The 17,753-nt window shown below is 36.3% G+C and overlaps 1 protein-coding gene across 6 annotated transcripts in view; it reads left to right on the top strand.

Annotated features, from left to right (window-relative positions):
* Window positions 1-17,753, top strand: part of dscama (Down syndrome cell adhesion molecule a) — a 304,891-nt gene that overhangs the window by 185,757 nt on the left and 101,381 nt on the right. For 5 of the 6 annotated variants that reach the window (XM_062048353.1, XM_062048352.1, XM_062048351.1 and 2 more), the window contains 4 exons: window positions 2,724-3,002; window positions 4,347-4,622; window positions 9,101-9,397; window positions 13,504-13,779. In XM_062048353.1, the coding sequence (XP_061904337.1) occupies window positions 2,724-3,002; window positions 4,347-4,622; window positions 9,101-9,397; window positions 13,504-13,779 (1,128 nt within the window). Of the gene's footprint in view, window positions 1-2,723; window positions 3,003-4,346; window positions 4,623-9,100; window positions 9,398-13,503; window positions 13,780-17,753 lie in introns of those variants that run through there. The other variant, XM_062048357.1, reaches the window with a different exon arrangement.

Raw genomic sequence — 17,753 nt, 5'->3', positions numbered from 1 at the left:
TATCCCAGCACCATATAAATAATATTACCGAGCAACGCAATGAATTTCCAGAATAACAAAAGTTTTAATCGAGCTATAAATAAAATAAATAAATGGGTTATACTTGTATAGCGCTTTTCTACCTTTTTTAAGGTACTCAAAGCGCTTTGACAGTATTTCCACATTCACCCATTCACACACACATTCACACACTGATGGCGGGAGCTGCCATGCAAGGCACTAACCAGAAGCCATCAGGAGCAAGGGTGAAGTGTCTTGCCCAAGGACACAACGGACGTGACTAGGATGGTAGAATGTGGGGATTGAACCCCAGTAACCAGCAACCCTCTGATTGCTGGCCCGGCCACTCTACCAACTTCGCCACGCCATCCCCAAACTAACTAACTAACTAATAACTATCTATCACTCATTTAACATCTTTGATAATCAGCATGATTTTGAACAGTCCACTTATTATTAATATCCTGAAGTTTAGTATATTAAACAATTTTAACATTATGAAAACATAAATTCAAAAAACATACCAAACCTTTAACCCTGAACAGGGTTCGAACCCAAGACATTCTGCCTTGCACTTCAAGTACTAATGACGTCCGGGTACGGGTAAAATGTTATATGAAACGCCTCGTCATTCAATAATTTACATTTTAACGTGCTTCTTTACGCACATCATATCTTTACATCTGAGGGGTTCACAAATTAAGCATTAATCCATGAAAGACAAAGTTGAACTTATTTGTGCATTGGTAAGTAACATATTTGATTGACATAACGAGTGCGGTGCTTCTGTGATTGTGACACTAATAAGAAAAAAGATAAGTGTGTTTGAAGTTTATTTCCTGCTACAAATATTAGTCTCCTCTATAATTCATGTCTGCAGTTGTTTTTATGGTGTGAAGTTCATAGCTTGTCTCATTATTTAGTTGTATATGTCCCTGTTGTTCAGCAATGTTTGCTAGTTGTTGGGTGCTACAGTCGTTCTTCTTTGCGGCTTAATTCACACGATGGTCAAGCGGCTTGAGCGTAGCATTAAAACAAGTGTGAGTGTAGAGTTTGAGCAGAAAATCCTGTATTTCTGTCCTGTTCTTGGGTGTTCTAGTCGTTCAAATAAAATGATAGAAAATAGCTTTCATATAATCCCAAAAGAAGTGGCTCATAAAGGTAATAAAGTCAGGAAAAAATTAATAGAATACAATCAGACCGCTTGTGTCTGCAGCGATCACTTTGTAAAATGTATGTGTCAAGTGAAGTGAGGTAGCAGTAACCTCTTGGTGATGATAAGTGGTTTAAATCTATTGTTTTAAATATTTCTCTTAAGAGTCTAAAAATCCACTCCATCCCATTTAAAAAAAAAAAAATTCATAATCACTTTTATATTTACCGCTAAACCTTTCAAAATAAGCCTAAATCTGCATGGATTCAGGTAAAAAAAAAAAAAGCCAAATGGGGCTCAGACCGTCGCCTGAATCCCAGTAGTCCTGTAGATCAGTGGTCCCCAACCTTTTTGTACTTGCGGACTGGTCAATGCTTGAAAATGTGTCCCACGGACCGGGGGGGTAGTAAAAAAAAAAAAAAAATGTTTTTTTTGTCACAAAGAAATACAATCATGTGTGCTTACGGACTGTATCCCTGCAGTCTGTATTGATTTATAGTGATATATAATGTATATATATATATGTTTTGTTTTAATATGGTTTCTGTAGGAGGACAAACATGACACAAACCTCCCTAATTGTTATAAAGCACACTGTTTATATTAAACGTGTTTCACTGATGAGAGTATTTGGCGAGCGCCGTTTTATCCTACTAATTTTGGCGGTCCTTGAACTCATCGTAGTTTGTGTACATGTATAACTTTCTCCGACTTTCTAGGACGTGTTTTATGCCACTTCTTTTTCCGTCTCATTTTGTCCACCAAACTTTTAACGTTGTGCATGAATGCACAAAGGTGAGTTTTGTTGATGTTATTGACTTGTGTGGAGTGCTAATCGGGCATATCTGGTCACTGCATGACTGCAAGCTAATCAATGCTAACATGCTAATTAGGCTAGCTATATGTACATATTGCATCATTGTGCCTCATTTGTAGGTATATTTGAGGTCATTTAGTTTCCTTTAAGTTATCTTAATTTAATGTATATCTCATGACACACTATCTGTATGTAATATGGGTTTTACTTTTTTGCGGCTCCAGACAGATTTGTTTTTGTATTATTGGTCCAATATGGCTCTTTCAACATTTTGGGTTGCCGACCCCTGCACTAGGCAATACCTGTGTTATAGTAAAGTAACGTTTTCAGGTATCTTATTCAGCAATGGAAAAGTTAAAAAAAAAAAGGCATTTAATTGAGTTATTCATTATTTAATGGGTAAAAACTTAATTATTGTTATTATTATTATTATTATTAATTAGTTAATATATGATATCAAACATGTATTCATTTATTTTTATTTGACAACAACCACAGTGTCTGATATCATTTATTCTGCATTCATATATTATATAATCTAATATGTATTTATTAGTTTATTGAATAGTTGCAGTTGGTTTACAATATGAATGAAACCAATGTTTCAATCAGACAAATAACGCATGTACCATCGCATGCCTGGTAACAAAGGGCAAAACAGTTAATGCATTGAATTCTCAACGTCTTACACTACAAAAGTAAACAACATATTTATGTACACTATAAGTGATAGCATATGACTGCTCCCCGTAGATCCCACAAACTCAGCACCACACATCCTGGACAGCTTTGAACGCCGCGAGGTGATGGCTTCTCATCGGGTGGAGTTGCCATGCAAGGCCTCGGGTCACCCGGCGCCCAAGTACCGCTGGCTGAAGGACAACCGACCCCTGGAGCCGGACACACGTTACCGACAGAGTGTGACGGGGCTGCTCATTGAGAGAACACAACCCAGCGACACGGGCGCGTATGTGTGTGAGGTGTGGAATGGCTACGGCAATGCTGAGGTGGTTGGCAGGCTGCTTGTGAAAGGTCAGTAACAAGCAAGTATTTTTTTTATTTTATTCATAGTGAATATTAATTAATATTAGGTGTGTCCCAATACAACTTTTTCAGCAACTGGAATGTTAAAAAAGGTTCGATAAAGTGAAATTAATCAAACAGAGAACATTGGTAAGTGTGAAAACACTAAGCTATTTATTATTAACTAGGGCCAACAATAATACATTAAGTTTAGCCCATGACACTGTAAATTGAATGATGCTGACATGTTTGTTACTAAATACTTTGTTATACGCTTTTGCCTTGGGCACTTTGTATGTGTAAGTATTATACTACTATAATTATTTGATACTTGTTTATATTGTCAAATGTGATGTTTTAGACTGCAATACTGTTCTGTCTGTAGCCTATTACCTACATCTCGCTATTGTGTGCTTAGCTGTTGTGTAGCCTATAGCCTACTATGTTTACCTCCTGTAAATGAATTGACTAATATACAAGAAAAGACCAACCTTGTGTGCTTACTGGAAGACATTTAGCTGACGAGGAAGAAAACGTAAGGACGTAAGGGTTGCCTGCATCGGAGCGCTTATGTCAGCAAGTTGAAATGCAAGCCGATTTAATCCAATACTGTTTTTACTTCTCAGACCAGCATTAGTGTCTGATCGAATAGGAACAGCTTCCCAAGGATGCTAAAGTTCAAAAAATATAAAACGAACCAAGCCCAATACTTAGACAGTCAGGATAAGGTCCAATTTTCGTTCATGAAAACATGTGTACACACCACTACAAGTGGGTACTCACCAAAGGTAAACATAATCTCAAGTATAAAGTCCCATGTCATAACAATTAGGATATCCTTACATGGTTGGAGCCAACCCTTGACTCCTGACCAAACACAACAGAGCAGGCTGCGGAATCCAAAAGGAGAATAATGCAGGTTTGCTGTGTACACAACTTGAGATATATGGAGTTTTTTATTCAAATAAACGTATTATAGTGCTTCACTTGGCTTCAATACAACTGTAAAGCCCCTGATATGAGCAGGATAAACTATTTTATTCTGGCAAAAACAGTAAAGAACGAATATAAACAGCAACACTCGTTAAATTGAAACAAAACTGAAACTATTTGGAGATAGTATAATTGACCATGCAAAGACTGTACATTGACAGGGTGCGTTGAAACATTTGTTAATGGAAATCTCAAATAATAAAATAAATACACAACATAAAGAAGCAAGAAGGGCTTCTGTCATGTATAACTAGCAGTTATTGTTAAAATACTTAAATTTCACCTCAGTTTTTGCTTTCCAAATATGAATTTTCCATGTCTTTATTTCCACTCTTGACCAGTATTCTCTCTAACCCGCAGAGACCCTGAAAGTTGTGGTGAGCCCTCGAAAGGTGAAGGGCAGCGTTGGCAGCCAGGTTTCCCTCACTTGCGGTGTAACTGGCTCTGAAGAGTACCAGTTGTCTTGGTATCGCAACGGCGAGCTCATCTACCCCAGTAACAGCGTCCGGATGACGGGTCAAAACAGGGAAAACCTCGTTATGGCTGGGATGGCCAAAAGCGACGGAGGAGCATATCAATGCTTTGCCAGACATGGGAAGATGTCAGCCCAGGACTTTGTTCAGGTCATCTTGGAAGGTCAGAATCTTACACGTCAAGACTCGCATGTACCATGTATAACGCTTAGTCTGCTTCTGAGTTGTTGAGTAATGTCAGACACTACAGTTGTTCATATTGGTATGAGAAAATAGCATGTGATTAGAGAAGCTGGCTTGCTACAATATGCAAAACAGTGTTTACAGATAATGGGGTCACTTAGATGCTGCAGAGACAGATAACTAATCAGAAACAAATGATTCGACAAATCGCTGAATATTCTTACATAGTGACTTAGATTTAGATCCTCCAACGATACTGTAGGGCGACATCTGAGCGCAAGCACATTCTGTCGTTTGTGAAATGGAGTATATTTTATCAGTTGAAGCTATTATTCTGTAAGCCCGTCCGGATGCTTCATCCCCATGTTGTCTGTGGACGTCTGACCTTTCGAGTGTTTATAGTGGGTGACCCCACAATAGCGTCCAGCAAACTGCATTCGACATTCAGCAACAAAGACACTAGAGTCTTTGGCTATGTAGGTCAAATACACTGCAGGTCAATTGTGATATTTTCGCCAATGTGAGACATGTATCAGAATTTTTCATATCAAAACAGTACAATTCAGATTGTTTTAAATCTTTGGAATGTCGTTATAAATCAGATATGTATCCAAAGCAACTGCGGTTTAAATGACAACTGGTTAGTCCACCAATGAATGGGTGCATGAGTTTTTTGAAAACTCTGATGCAACAGACAGGAGAGTGGGAAGCCCTCCCCTGAACCCCCATAGAGCTTTCATAACAGGTCATCCTTCTCCCAATCAACTGAAACTTTGATAAACTGACGAAGAGGGGAACCCAACATTCCTGTACAAACCTATCTACAGTAGTTATCTCAAAGAGCAGCTGCCAAATCTTCAAGTCGTCATTTCTGTCTGGCTAAAAATATTACAAATTATTTTATAACATGTTCTAGTCATGTTAAGTTAAGTTAAAGTACCAACGATTGTCACACACACACTAGGTGTGGTGAAATGTGTCCTCTGCATTTGACCCATCCCCTTGTTCACCCCCTGGGAGGTGAGGGGAGCAGTGGGCAGCAGCGGTGCCGCGCCCGGGAATCATTTTTGGTGATTTAACCCCCAATTCCAACCCTTGATGCTGAGTGCCAAGCAGGGAGGTAATGGGTCCCATTTTTATAGTCTTTGGTATGTCCTTGATTAGAGAATTATTAGCAGGCTGAATATTACATGTTATTAATTAATAGAGAAGTAGAAAATGGATGGATGGATGTTAAAACAATGTCATGCAGTATTATGAAGACCGTTAACTAGCACATCATGAAATGTACAGAATATAAGCAACCGCAAGAGAGACAAGCAGTAGAAAATGGATGGATGGACATTACCAAACATATTTTGACTGTTTGATTGATTGAGAAGTTTATTGACATCTTAAAGAATTGAATCCATGTAATGCTTTAAAAAGGCAAATGGATGGCACAAAAAGCCAAACGGCTTGTTTCCATTGTGGTCCATTAAATATTCATCACATTTGATACATTCAATAATAAAAGATGTATGACCTGTAACATGTATATAAAAAATGGATAAATTATGTACATATACACAGTATACATGTCAGGTGATTTGAAAAACAATATATACAAGAAGGGGGTGTGGGGGGGTATTATACACTATGTACATGACACTATGTACATGACTATGCACATGTTGACTCCAAGAGTGTGCAAAACAGAATGAGAAAATATATATACACTAAAACCACATATAAACTAGGGCTGCAACAACTAATCGATTAAATCGATTAAAATCGATTATAAAAATAGTTGGCGATTAATTCAGTCATCGATTCGTTGGATCTATGCTATGCGCATGCGCAGAGGCTCCTTTTTTTAAATTATTTTTTTATTTTTTTTATAAACCTTTATTTATAAACTGCAACATTTACAAACAGCTGAGAAACAATAATCAAAATAAGTATGGTGCCAGATTGCTGTTTTTTTCCCCAATAAAATACTGGAAAGGATAGAAATGTAGTTTGTCTCTTTTATCCGATTATTAATTGATTAATCGAAGTAAAAATCGACAGATTAATCGATAATCAAATTAGTTGTTAGTTGCAGCCCTAATATAAACCTGTTTGATGCTTCGAAGAGTTGCTGGGGATCAATTTTGGTTCAGATCAGATCTTTGACAATCAAAGCATGATCATTTCAATCCCCATATTGAAACATGGAAATGTAGCTCCTCCTCTGAATGCAAGTGCTCCTAAAGCAGGAATACAAATGCTGTATTCCTACAAAATAGGAAATCTGGCAAGACACCAACACACAGCAGGCAATTTATTTTCCAATGGTCATTAAATCGTGTTTGTCCTTTTTGTGTTGGGCTGTTCAAAAGAAGCCTAATATTTAACACATATTTCATTAAAGCAAATTAATTGTCAGTTCATGGTGTGAAAACTTGAAAATTATCTGTCTAGGGTACACTTACTAAGGATGATACAGTTTTATCCATCTGCTATTCATCATGATTAATTTTGAATTAACTATGAACAATGTGATATCACAATTAATATTTTAATCATTTAACAGCCCTAGTTTTAATTAATTGTAACATATAATAGTAATGATTGATTATTATTACAGAAAAAAACACACCTAAGGCTTCCTTTTCGTCCATGGCCTGCTCTGTCGCGCACAAGTTGCAGACATTCTCTGTGTATGCTTCATGCATGACAAGTGTTACTTCATCTTAAACACACATTTACCCCCGGACATTAAAAGCATTTGTAAACTGTTGAGAGCGATCTGTAGTGCTGATTTTTGATGATAAAGAGAGACGATAAGAGATTATCTTCACACTCTAACATCTCTAACATGTGATTGCTGCCTCTTTGCTCAGCATTGCAAATGAAAATCTGCTAATTGTCTCACACTGGCTTGATAATGCAGGTGATATAACTACCGTATTTTTCGGATTATAAATCGCAGTTTTTTTCATGGTTTGGCCGTGGGTGCGACATATACTCCGGAGCGATTTATGTGTGAAATTATTAACACATTACCGTAAAATATCAAATAATATTATTTATCATATTCGCGTGAGAGACGAAGCAAATGTCCGCAATCGTCACACACACGTCAACAATCGTCACTCACACGTCAACCAATAAGAATTCGGAGGGGGCGGGTCATGGCAGAAGTGCATTGTGGGTCATGGGATGCTAACTGCTGCTACATCCTTAGCTATTAAAATGGATTATTTCAACATTGGCGGTAACTTATAAAAACTGAGAAGGGCTGAACTAAAATGGCACCGAAAAGGAAATCATATACTGCAGATTACAAGCCGGACGTAGTGAAATATGCAGTAGAAAATGGCGATCGAGCAGCAGAAAGAAAGGAAACGGCGCATACCAGAGGCGACACCGGTGAGGAAGGTTTCATGGGATTTAGCGATTAGGAGTGACAGATTGTTTGGTAAACGTATAGCATGTTCTGTATGTTATAGTTATTTGAATGACTCTTACCATAATATGTTTTACGTTAATATACCAGGCACCTTCTCAGTTGGTTATTTATGCGTCATACAACGTACACTTATTCAGCCTGTTGTTCACTATTCTTTATTTATTTTAAATTGCCTTCCAAATGTCTATTCTTGGTGTTGGGTTTTATCAAATAAATTTCCACAAAAAATGCGACTTTTCTCCAGTGCGACGTATACCGTATTTTTCGGACTATAAGTCGCAATTTTTTTCATAGTTTGACCGAGGGTGCGACTTATACTCAGGAGCGACTTATGTGTGAAATTATTAACACATTACCGTAAAATTTAAAATAATATTATTTAGCTCATTCACGTAAGAGACTAGACGTATAAGATTTCATGGGATTTAGCGATTAGGAGTGACAGATTGTTTGGTAAACGTATAGCATGTTCTATATGTTATAGTTATTTGAATGACTCTTACCATAATATGTTACGTTAACATACCTGGCACGTTCTCAGTTGGTTATTTATGCGTCATATAACGTACACTTATTTAGCCTGTTGTTCACTATTCTTTATTTATTTTAAATTGCCTTTCAAATGTCTATTCTTGGTGTTGGGTTTTATCAAATAAATTTCCCCAAAAAATGCGACTTATACTCCAGTGCGACTTATATATGTTTTTTCCCTTCTTTATTATGCATTTTCGGCCGGTGCGACTTATACTCCGGAGCGACTTATACTCCGAAAAATACGGTATATGTTTTTCCCCTTCTTTATTGTGCATTTTCGGCCAGTGCGACGTATACTCCGGAGCAACTTATAGTCCGAAAAATACGGTATTATAGTTACATAGAGATTCGTGATCCCAGAAAACCACAGAGGACAAATCTGAAACTCTTGTACTTAAACAACAGCAAACTAGATTTGAAAAAAATGAGAATTAATTCCATTTGCTTTAATACTAACATGGCCGTCTCTTTCTACTGACTCTCCCCAGACGGTACACCAAAGATTCTGGCATCATTTAGCGAGAAGGTCTACAACATCAATGAGTTTGTATCGCTGTCGTGCACTGTGAAGGGCACACCGGAGCCCAGGGTGACCTGGACACTTGATGACGAGCCAGTAATACGGGACAGCCGCCATCGGATTTCCTACTACACCAACACCGAAGGTCACGTCGTCAGCCACCTCAACATCAGCCAGACCCAGGTCCCGGATGGAGGGGTTTATCGCTGCATCTGCAACAATTCAGCAGGGGCCATTTCCTACCAGGCGCGAATAAACGTAAGAGGTGCTTGTCAGATCAACTCTTCCAACCTACCATCACATATACACATCAACATGTCTTGATTTATTCTGTTAGTATGGAGCTTCAAATGGTCCATTTTGAATTGGATAAAAAAAATTAAAAAATATCAATATCAATTTAATGTCAATTCTATTGCTTAAAAATATATTGTTTTGACACGATACGACTGGTAAGAGTAAATATGGTAATTAAGCAATGGAAAATAAGCTTAGCAAAAGCATAATTCATTCAATTAAAACAACAGTAACCAAATGTGCATATAGACACTGGATTCTGCAAGAAAATGTAATCCTGATATTTCTTTAAAAAATTAAGATTGCGATTCTGTGCGACAATGTTTTTCAAACACATGTACTCATACACAATGTGTATGGCTATGTTCTCGCTGTAGGTTTTAAACAAATTACATTGCTGTTCTATTATTACCATTTTTATTCAACTCCTCCTGTCTTCTTCTGCTTTAAAAAAAAACTTCCAATGGCCTTTTTGGCCGTTCTTTATGAAAATACCCATTATGAAACTTTCTCAATAGAAATAATGGTAAAAATGTGAAATAATTCATGACGTCCAAAATTACAGCACACTCGCTGACTTGAGACTAACAGACCAGTGAAAGTAAAAGTTATTTAAATGTAATTGATTATTAAATAATTAATGTAATAATATTTCACAATTACATACTAATTGCATTATATATTTATCAAAATATAACGTTGAAAATAATAATAATAATAATAATAATAGTAATGATATTAATAATATTCAACTCTAAAAACAATAATACTAATACAGTATAATATTAGATTAAATAATAATTATATCAATTATTATGATAATAATAATACGGTATAATAACAAAAACAACAACAATAATTACAACATTTCCACAGATTTTTTTTTTAATTCCAAGGTTTAAGACAGACTTGCTGCCTTCTGGGCTTTGACATTTCAACTTATATTCATGCAAACGTAAAGTGCACAGGTTGAGTATGTAACATACTGTAAGTGCACCACTTAAATGCAAAATATAAGTATGCAAGTTAAGTGTTGAACAAAAGTGCAAATGTTGAGTGCACAATATTAATAAACAATTTATATTCGTAAAATAAGTGCACCACTTAATTGCACAATTTAAGAGCGTGGGTTGAATCCGTAATATAAGTGCACGAGTTAAGTACAAATGTTAAGTGCGTAAAATAAGTGCACCATTTAGGTGCACAAGTTAAATGCACTTAAGTTCGAAGTTAAGTGCGTATTATAGGTGCACCACTTAAGTGCACAAGTCAAGTAAATATGTTAGGTGCGTAATATTATCGCACAAGTTAAGTGCCTAAAATATGTGCACAACGTAGGTGCACTTAAGTGCACAAGTTAAGTGCAGGTGTTAAAGCCTAAAAAACAAGCCTGCTAAATGGTGGTGTGTGCGTGATGCCAGCTTGCTCCTCCCCCTCCAAGTTGTACCATACCATACCATACCAACTTTATTTATAAAGCCCTTTAAAAACAACCACAGTTGAAGAACAAAGGGCTGTACACCACAAATAAATACAGGCCAAGGATAGATTAAAAAATAACATTTAAAACAGAGGTAAAATACACACACACATATATATATATATATATATATATATATATATATATATATATATATATATATATATATATATATATATATATATATATATATATATATATATATATATATATATATATATATATATATATATATATATATATATATACATATGCACATAGAAAAAGCAAACACAATTTAAGAGCAATTTGTTAGATAAAAAGCAGTTAAAAAGCTAAAAACAGTTTAAAACAGTTCAAAGTCTCATGCTGGGTTAAAAGCCAGTGAGTAAAAATGAGTTTTAAAAAGGGTCTCAAAAGTAGCCAAAGAAGGGGCCTGTCTCACATGGAGAGGGAGATCGTTCCAGAGTTTGCTTATCTTGTGTCATTCGATGTGCATCACCAAAAAAACCTAACCTTGGGCTGGGGTTGATCAGCTTTTAGTATTAAATCGTAAATAATCAAAATGAATCCACAGCAGAATTGCAATTTCAGTCATTTGACATCACACTAATTCGTTCCAGTTCCAATAACACTCTCTATTTACCTTTAATTGTTATTGTTCACTAGCGACAGAGGACGCTAACGAGCTAAATAGGAGCGTCCCATTATTTGGTATAGATGTGTACACGTGTGGATTTACATATGTGTGCATTGGACCCAAGTGGCGTATGGATATGCGCAAAAAAATTCAAGCAATGTCAGTTTAATCCACGCATGAAGTAAACTTATTTGAATGTTATTTTTAACCAGCCGCAGGAGAAGTAGGCTAAGCACAGCTTCAAGCCGCTGCTGCTTCTACCATCAGTCACCGCTGACAGCATTATCTTTTTGAATGTCCTGCTCCCTCCTAGCTCCTGCTGATAGGTTTATATTGGGACACCGTTAGGTGGATTTACTGTTACTGTAGTGGATGACGCTGAAGCTATCTGCTCCCTGCAGGGACACGCCTCGCTGGATTGCTGTTGTCATGTAGCAGTAATATTGCTGCACACCCTGTGCCTGGTGCATGGCCATTACTGATTCTCCATGATGGCAGACAGGTAGCTGTCTGTGCACCGATTGGTTTAACTGGGTTGCGTTTACTCATGCATGTGTAAGACTATATAGGGAGATCCAGAAGTGAAAAAGGAAGTCAAGCGAGATATTTCTCCAAAAGACAAAGTGTAATGGCTGCTTCTCACGTCATTGTTTCCTTAATTGTGCTAAGAAAGTAGACATCTCTCTAAGCACAATACTGGCCACAGTTCAATGGTAGCCAATGATATTGGCTATTTAACCGATATCAGTAAAAAAAAACCTAAATGTCCAATATAAGCAACTCTGCGGTGCATTTACTTACTGTGCGTTTACTACAACTAAATATCCTCCAATAAGCAAACAAGGTTGGTCCTTTCTTGTATTTTAGTCAAGTCATTTACAAACAATAAACATAGTTGGCTACAGGCTTCTTGGAGCTTGCAGCTACAGATAAACAACAGCTAAGCACACAATAACACACAAGCTAGATATTTGTCATAAGTGTTCTTAATTGAACAGTATTGCAGTCTAAAACAATATTTAAACTTTTATTTTGATCACAACAACCAAAATACTCTCCATCTATACATTTTTACCAAGGCAAATTAAAGAAAGAAAATAACATGGTGTGTGTCCAAAAAGGAGCAGGCAGAAGCAAACGCTTATAATGTCCCGCCAGATCACTCCGATATAATAATTTGATTTTTATTGACCACAAAATACATGACCTTGTTTAACAAATTAATTTAGTATATATTTTATAGCATACATACTATGATAGTTTATAGTGTATTTAGTATATAATTACAGATTACATGTATAATTACATCCATGAACACTCGCATAAAATACCAATAATACATAAACACTCATCATTTCATCAAATGTGTTTTATATGAAGGAAATGTTGCATACACAAGTATCAAGTGTGGCGTATTATTACCACATACAAAGTCTCCAAAGCAGAACACATATTAGAAAGTAGCAATGTAACAAACATGTCCGCATTATTTTACTTTCCATGTCATGCTACAAAATAATAAAAGTATGTACTAGTATTCTTTCTGACAATGTATCGGATCAATAGTATCTGCCAATGTTTTAATAATAGTGTCGCATCTGAAGTGACAAAGTCTTCAAAAATAAAAGCATGGTATTATCATATAAAAACACAAGAATGCAAATATAAATATGTGCAAATGGAAGAAAATCATGTTGACAAGCCAATTTGACGATCACCCAATCTCCTTATGTCTCTGGCAAAGTCACAAATAAATGTGGTTAGGTTTGCTTTAAATTTCCGTATGTATGCAGGAGTCAGTTGACAGTGTTATTATTAACCTTATGTATAATCGTGGTTTATATTTTGATTGTAAAGGCACTTTCAGAATAAATCAAGCCATGTCAACTTTGTGGTGCATTAAAACACACAATACAGCAAGCCCCCTGCCTCAAAGTCCTTTTAAGAGGGTTGCCTCTCCAATGTGTCCTTCAAGGGCCTGCCAGCATCAGACCGATGAAAAACCTCACTGCTATCGCTGGGCGGGACATGTACATCCACTGTCGTGTCATCGGCTACCCTTACTACTCAATCAAATGGTACAAGGACTCCAATTTGCTGCCGTACAACCACCGGCAGCGGGCCTTTGAGAACAACGGCACCCTGAAGCTTTTCGACGTGCAGAAGGACGTGGATGAAGGAGAATACACGTGCAATGTGCTCGTGCAGCCACAGTTGTCCACACATCAGAGCGTCTACGTCACTGTGAAAGGTACGGAATGCACTTATCAATATGAGGGGCCATTCGGGACATTATTCCCGTATCAAGTACTCTTACATACATTACTGAAATGCTCTCACATAAACAACTGAAATGTTTTTCTCTCACACACACTACTGAAACACTCTCATACACACTACTGAAACACTCTTATACAGCCCTTTGAGACACTTGTGATTTAGGGCTATATAAATAAACATTGATTGATTGATTGATTGATTATACACACTACTGAAATGCTCTCACATAAACAACTGAAATCTTTTTCTCACACACACCTGCGTTATTCTAGTCAACCGGCATACCATCCACCTCATTCATCATAATCATGACCAATCTGATATGTCTAATATTTAAGTTACCTCATTAATCTCCCAGCCCTTTGGACACTAAGGAGAGCTCACTACAGTGTGTGTGTGTGTGTGTGTGTGTGTGTGTCCGTGTGTGTGTCCGTGTGTGTGTGACCACATTTAACCCACGTGTGCTTAAAGTAAAATGATGATGGATAAACTACAGAGTACAGACCAGGTGGAACAAATAAAGACATTTGTGATTTTTACAAAAATTCTACAAATTCATGTCAAAGACACGTGACATCGCTTATATGTTGCATTGCTCATGGCAATGTATTTCTAATTGACAACTCCAGCTTCAATGGTCCCACTTCACCAACATTTCTGTCGAAAACGCTCATTAATCAGTCCCTTTTTTTGTGGTTGTTGCTGCCTAAAATACCTGAGTTTATGGCACCTTTTTCAGAAAGTTGCAGCAAAAGTTGCATTTTCATGATTTTTTTTGTTGTTGTCAATTTTTTAAGTGTTCTTTGTAACCTCAAAAAGTACATAATTGCAACAAAAATGTGAAAACACTTCGATGTCAGTAAAGCACATGCTTAGAGCTCGTGGTTGAGTAATTGTACTGTTAATTCCTTATAACTTATGATAATAATAATTAATTATTAAAGAAACACCACCAGGTGCTTTCTCATTGTCCAATGTTTGCTCTGTCATCCACTAGTTGTAGACATTCTCTGTGTATGTTTTACGCTTTAAAGGTGTTTTTCCATTGTAAACATAAATTTACTGTATGTTCCAAAACATTTACCTCCGTATGCTAAGAGCCTTTATGAAATGCTGAGAGTGATCTTTAGTGCAATGTTTTGCTGGTACATGAGACGTAAAGAGATCATCATCACACTTCAACATCTCTATCATGTAAATGCATGCCTCTTTAACTCTAACCTCTAACCCAAATTGCAAATGAAAGTAGGTTCTTAATTGTTGTCTTACCCTTACCTTACCCTAAAGAAATATATAATATAGAAGTATTTATATATATTATTCATTTTAAAAATAAATGTAAACTAGTAAGTCAGGAAGCCGGTGTGTTGCTATATGTTTATATGTCACTGTCAGGGTTGTGTCGTGTGAGACGGCGAAGGTTGTTGTGATTTTAATGCAGACAGTCGAGAAGGCAGCTTGCAGGTGAAAAAGGTATTTAATAACTGAACAAACAAAAGGCGAGCGCTCGGAAGTGCTCCAAAAGCAAAAGGAAAGCTATGCACGGTAAAAGACTAAACTTGACAGACTATAAAGAAAATATCAGCAAAAAACTCACAAAGAATGTGGAGCAGACAAAGTACATCCGTAGAAGAACTCAGCATAAAAAGAAATATGCTCAACAATGTCCCGACCAAGAATGGTGTTTTAATCTGAACTTAAATTGTCCTAATAAAACTGAAAACAGGTAAAAGCGGGTAAAAGTGCTCCACGGACAGGTGTGAAGCAGCTACTGAAAAAGCCCCAACAAAACAGGAAGCGCCACCAAAATAAAAGCACGGGACAGGAACAAAAGCACTAAACGGCGGTATAGCTCGGTTGGTAAAGCAACTCGAGGGTTCCAGGTTCGATCCCCGCTTCTGCCAACCTAGTCAGTGCCGTTGTGTCCTTGGGCAAGACACTTTACCCACCTGCTCCCAGTGCCACCCACACTGGTTTAAATGTAACTTAGATATTGGGTTTCACTATGTAAAGCACTTTGAGTCACTAGAGAAAAAGCGCTATATAAATATAATTCACTTCACTTCACTAAACACAGGAGAATACTCACAAACTATAAATAGGCTGTGAGAGTTACTCGGGATGTAACAATAAATGGTATAAACGGCAACCACGGTAAAACTCCCGACGGTTAGTATTATCGTTCTAAATGAAAATGATAAATAATAATAATAAATTGTATTTATTAGTCACTTTTAATTTAAATACGTCGTAAAGGGCTATGGTACAAATCAATATTTAAAACAAAAAAAGCTTAGCCATTAAAACAGATAAAATACTAAGCCTAAAACACTATCAGTGAAGCACAAGAAACCCAAAACGTGCAAAATAAGGGGCTTTCTAACAAATGTTGTGTTTATTTTACATATAAAATATATATATATATATAAAAATATTATAATGTGGTCAAAAGATTTCAGTGTGTGTATAAGTACTTTTTGAGCACATACTTTACTGCAAAAATATTACTAACCATTATAATTTTGTGATATAAAATGTTCATATCGTTACTTCCCATATACTACATTACCCAAAAAGCTTAACACAGTAGACAAGAACCGGAAGTAGTTCTAAGGTACACAGGAGGATGACAATAATGCGGCAATATCAATATTTTGTTAATATATTGTTACGTGTTGTTGTTCCGTAAGTAAGTTTTGACACTTAACATGATTAAACATGCACACTTTAGCGCCGCTTCGAGACAAATTTGATTAAGCAAAATGTGCGAGGAAGTGGTGAGCATCAAACAAAGTTGCAAAGCCCTTGCATAATTTTTAGGGGTTGGTTGAAATTGCGTGAATTGGCGCAATTGCAAATTTCTGTAGGGACTGATTACACACACAAATCTTGACCTAACACGCAAAAATGCACTTATAATATTTTTTCCCCCTTATCCTTGCGGCGTCTTCAAAAGAATGCTGCCATGGGCATATCAAAACTTGCTACGATATCAACCGTTTTGTGCTTTCTTCCATAATGTGTATGTTCCTTACCTAAGGGGACGGCTATGACACCCCCATAAATCACCTTTAAACTTGTTTATTAATCCAATAGTGTAATGTAATATTGATATTTTTTGTTCATTTAGCCATTTTGAATGCCTACACAATGCTTAATTTGGGCAAAAAATACATAGGAACTGCTTTAAAAAATCGGATAGTGTGACGACAAATTTCGAAGCACGATGTGTCAAGGAACGACTAAAGTACAATAGTTATGCAAATTAAGCTGTGAATCTTGGCACCAATACACATTACTGTTAATTGTATAGCATTGTACGTGATGTTATGTGGTAGCATACAGTATATGCTAACTAATTTAGGTTGAAGCTAAACTCAACCAACATGTACCTAATAAACTAGCACAGATTATTTCTTTATTGTTTGATTCCAATACCAGACAAAGATCCAACATTCAAAGTAGTGTTGTCCCAATACCAATATTTTGGTACCGGTAGCGGTACCAAAATTATTTCGATACTTTTCGGTACTTTTCTAAATAAAGGGGACCACAAAAAATTGCATTAATGGCTTTATTTTTTTTTTTATCTTACGGCACATTAAACATATGATTCTTATTGCAAGTTTCTCCTTAAGTAAAAATAGTGAACATATGATACAACTTGTCTTTTAGTAGTAAGTAAGCAAACAAAGGCTCCTAATAGTCTGCTGACGTATGCAGTAACATATTGTGTCATTTATCATTCTATTATTTTGTCAACATTATTAAGGACAAGTGGTAGAAAATAAATTATTAATCTACTTGTTCATTTACTGTTAATATCTGCTTACTTTCTCTTTAAACATGTCCTGTCTACACTTCTTTTAAAATGTAATAATCATTTATTTTTCTGTTGTTTGGATACTTTACGTTAGTTTTGGATGATACCACAAATGTAGTTAT

Source organism: Entelurus aequoreus, linkage group LG05 (genome assembly GCF_033978785.1).
Source record: "Entelurus aequoreus isolate RoL-2023_Sb linkage group LG05, RoL_Eaeq_v1.1, whole genome shotgun sequence".
Taxonomy (NCBI): Eukaryota; Metazoa; Chordata; class Actinopteri; order Syngnathiformes; family Syngnathidae; genus Entelurus; species Entelurus aequoreus.
The sequence above is the reverse complement of the archived record's forward strand: the minus strand, read 5'-3'. Positions and strand labels throughout refer to the sequence as shown.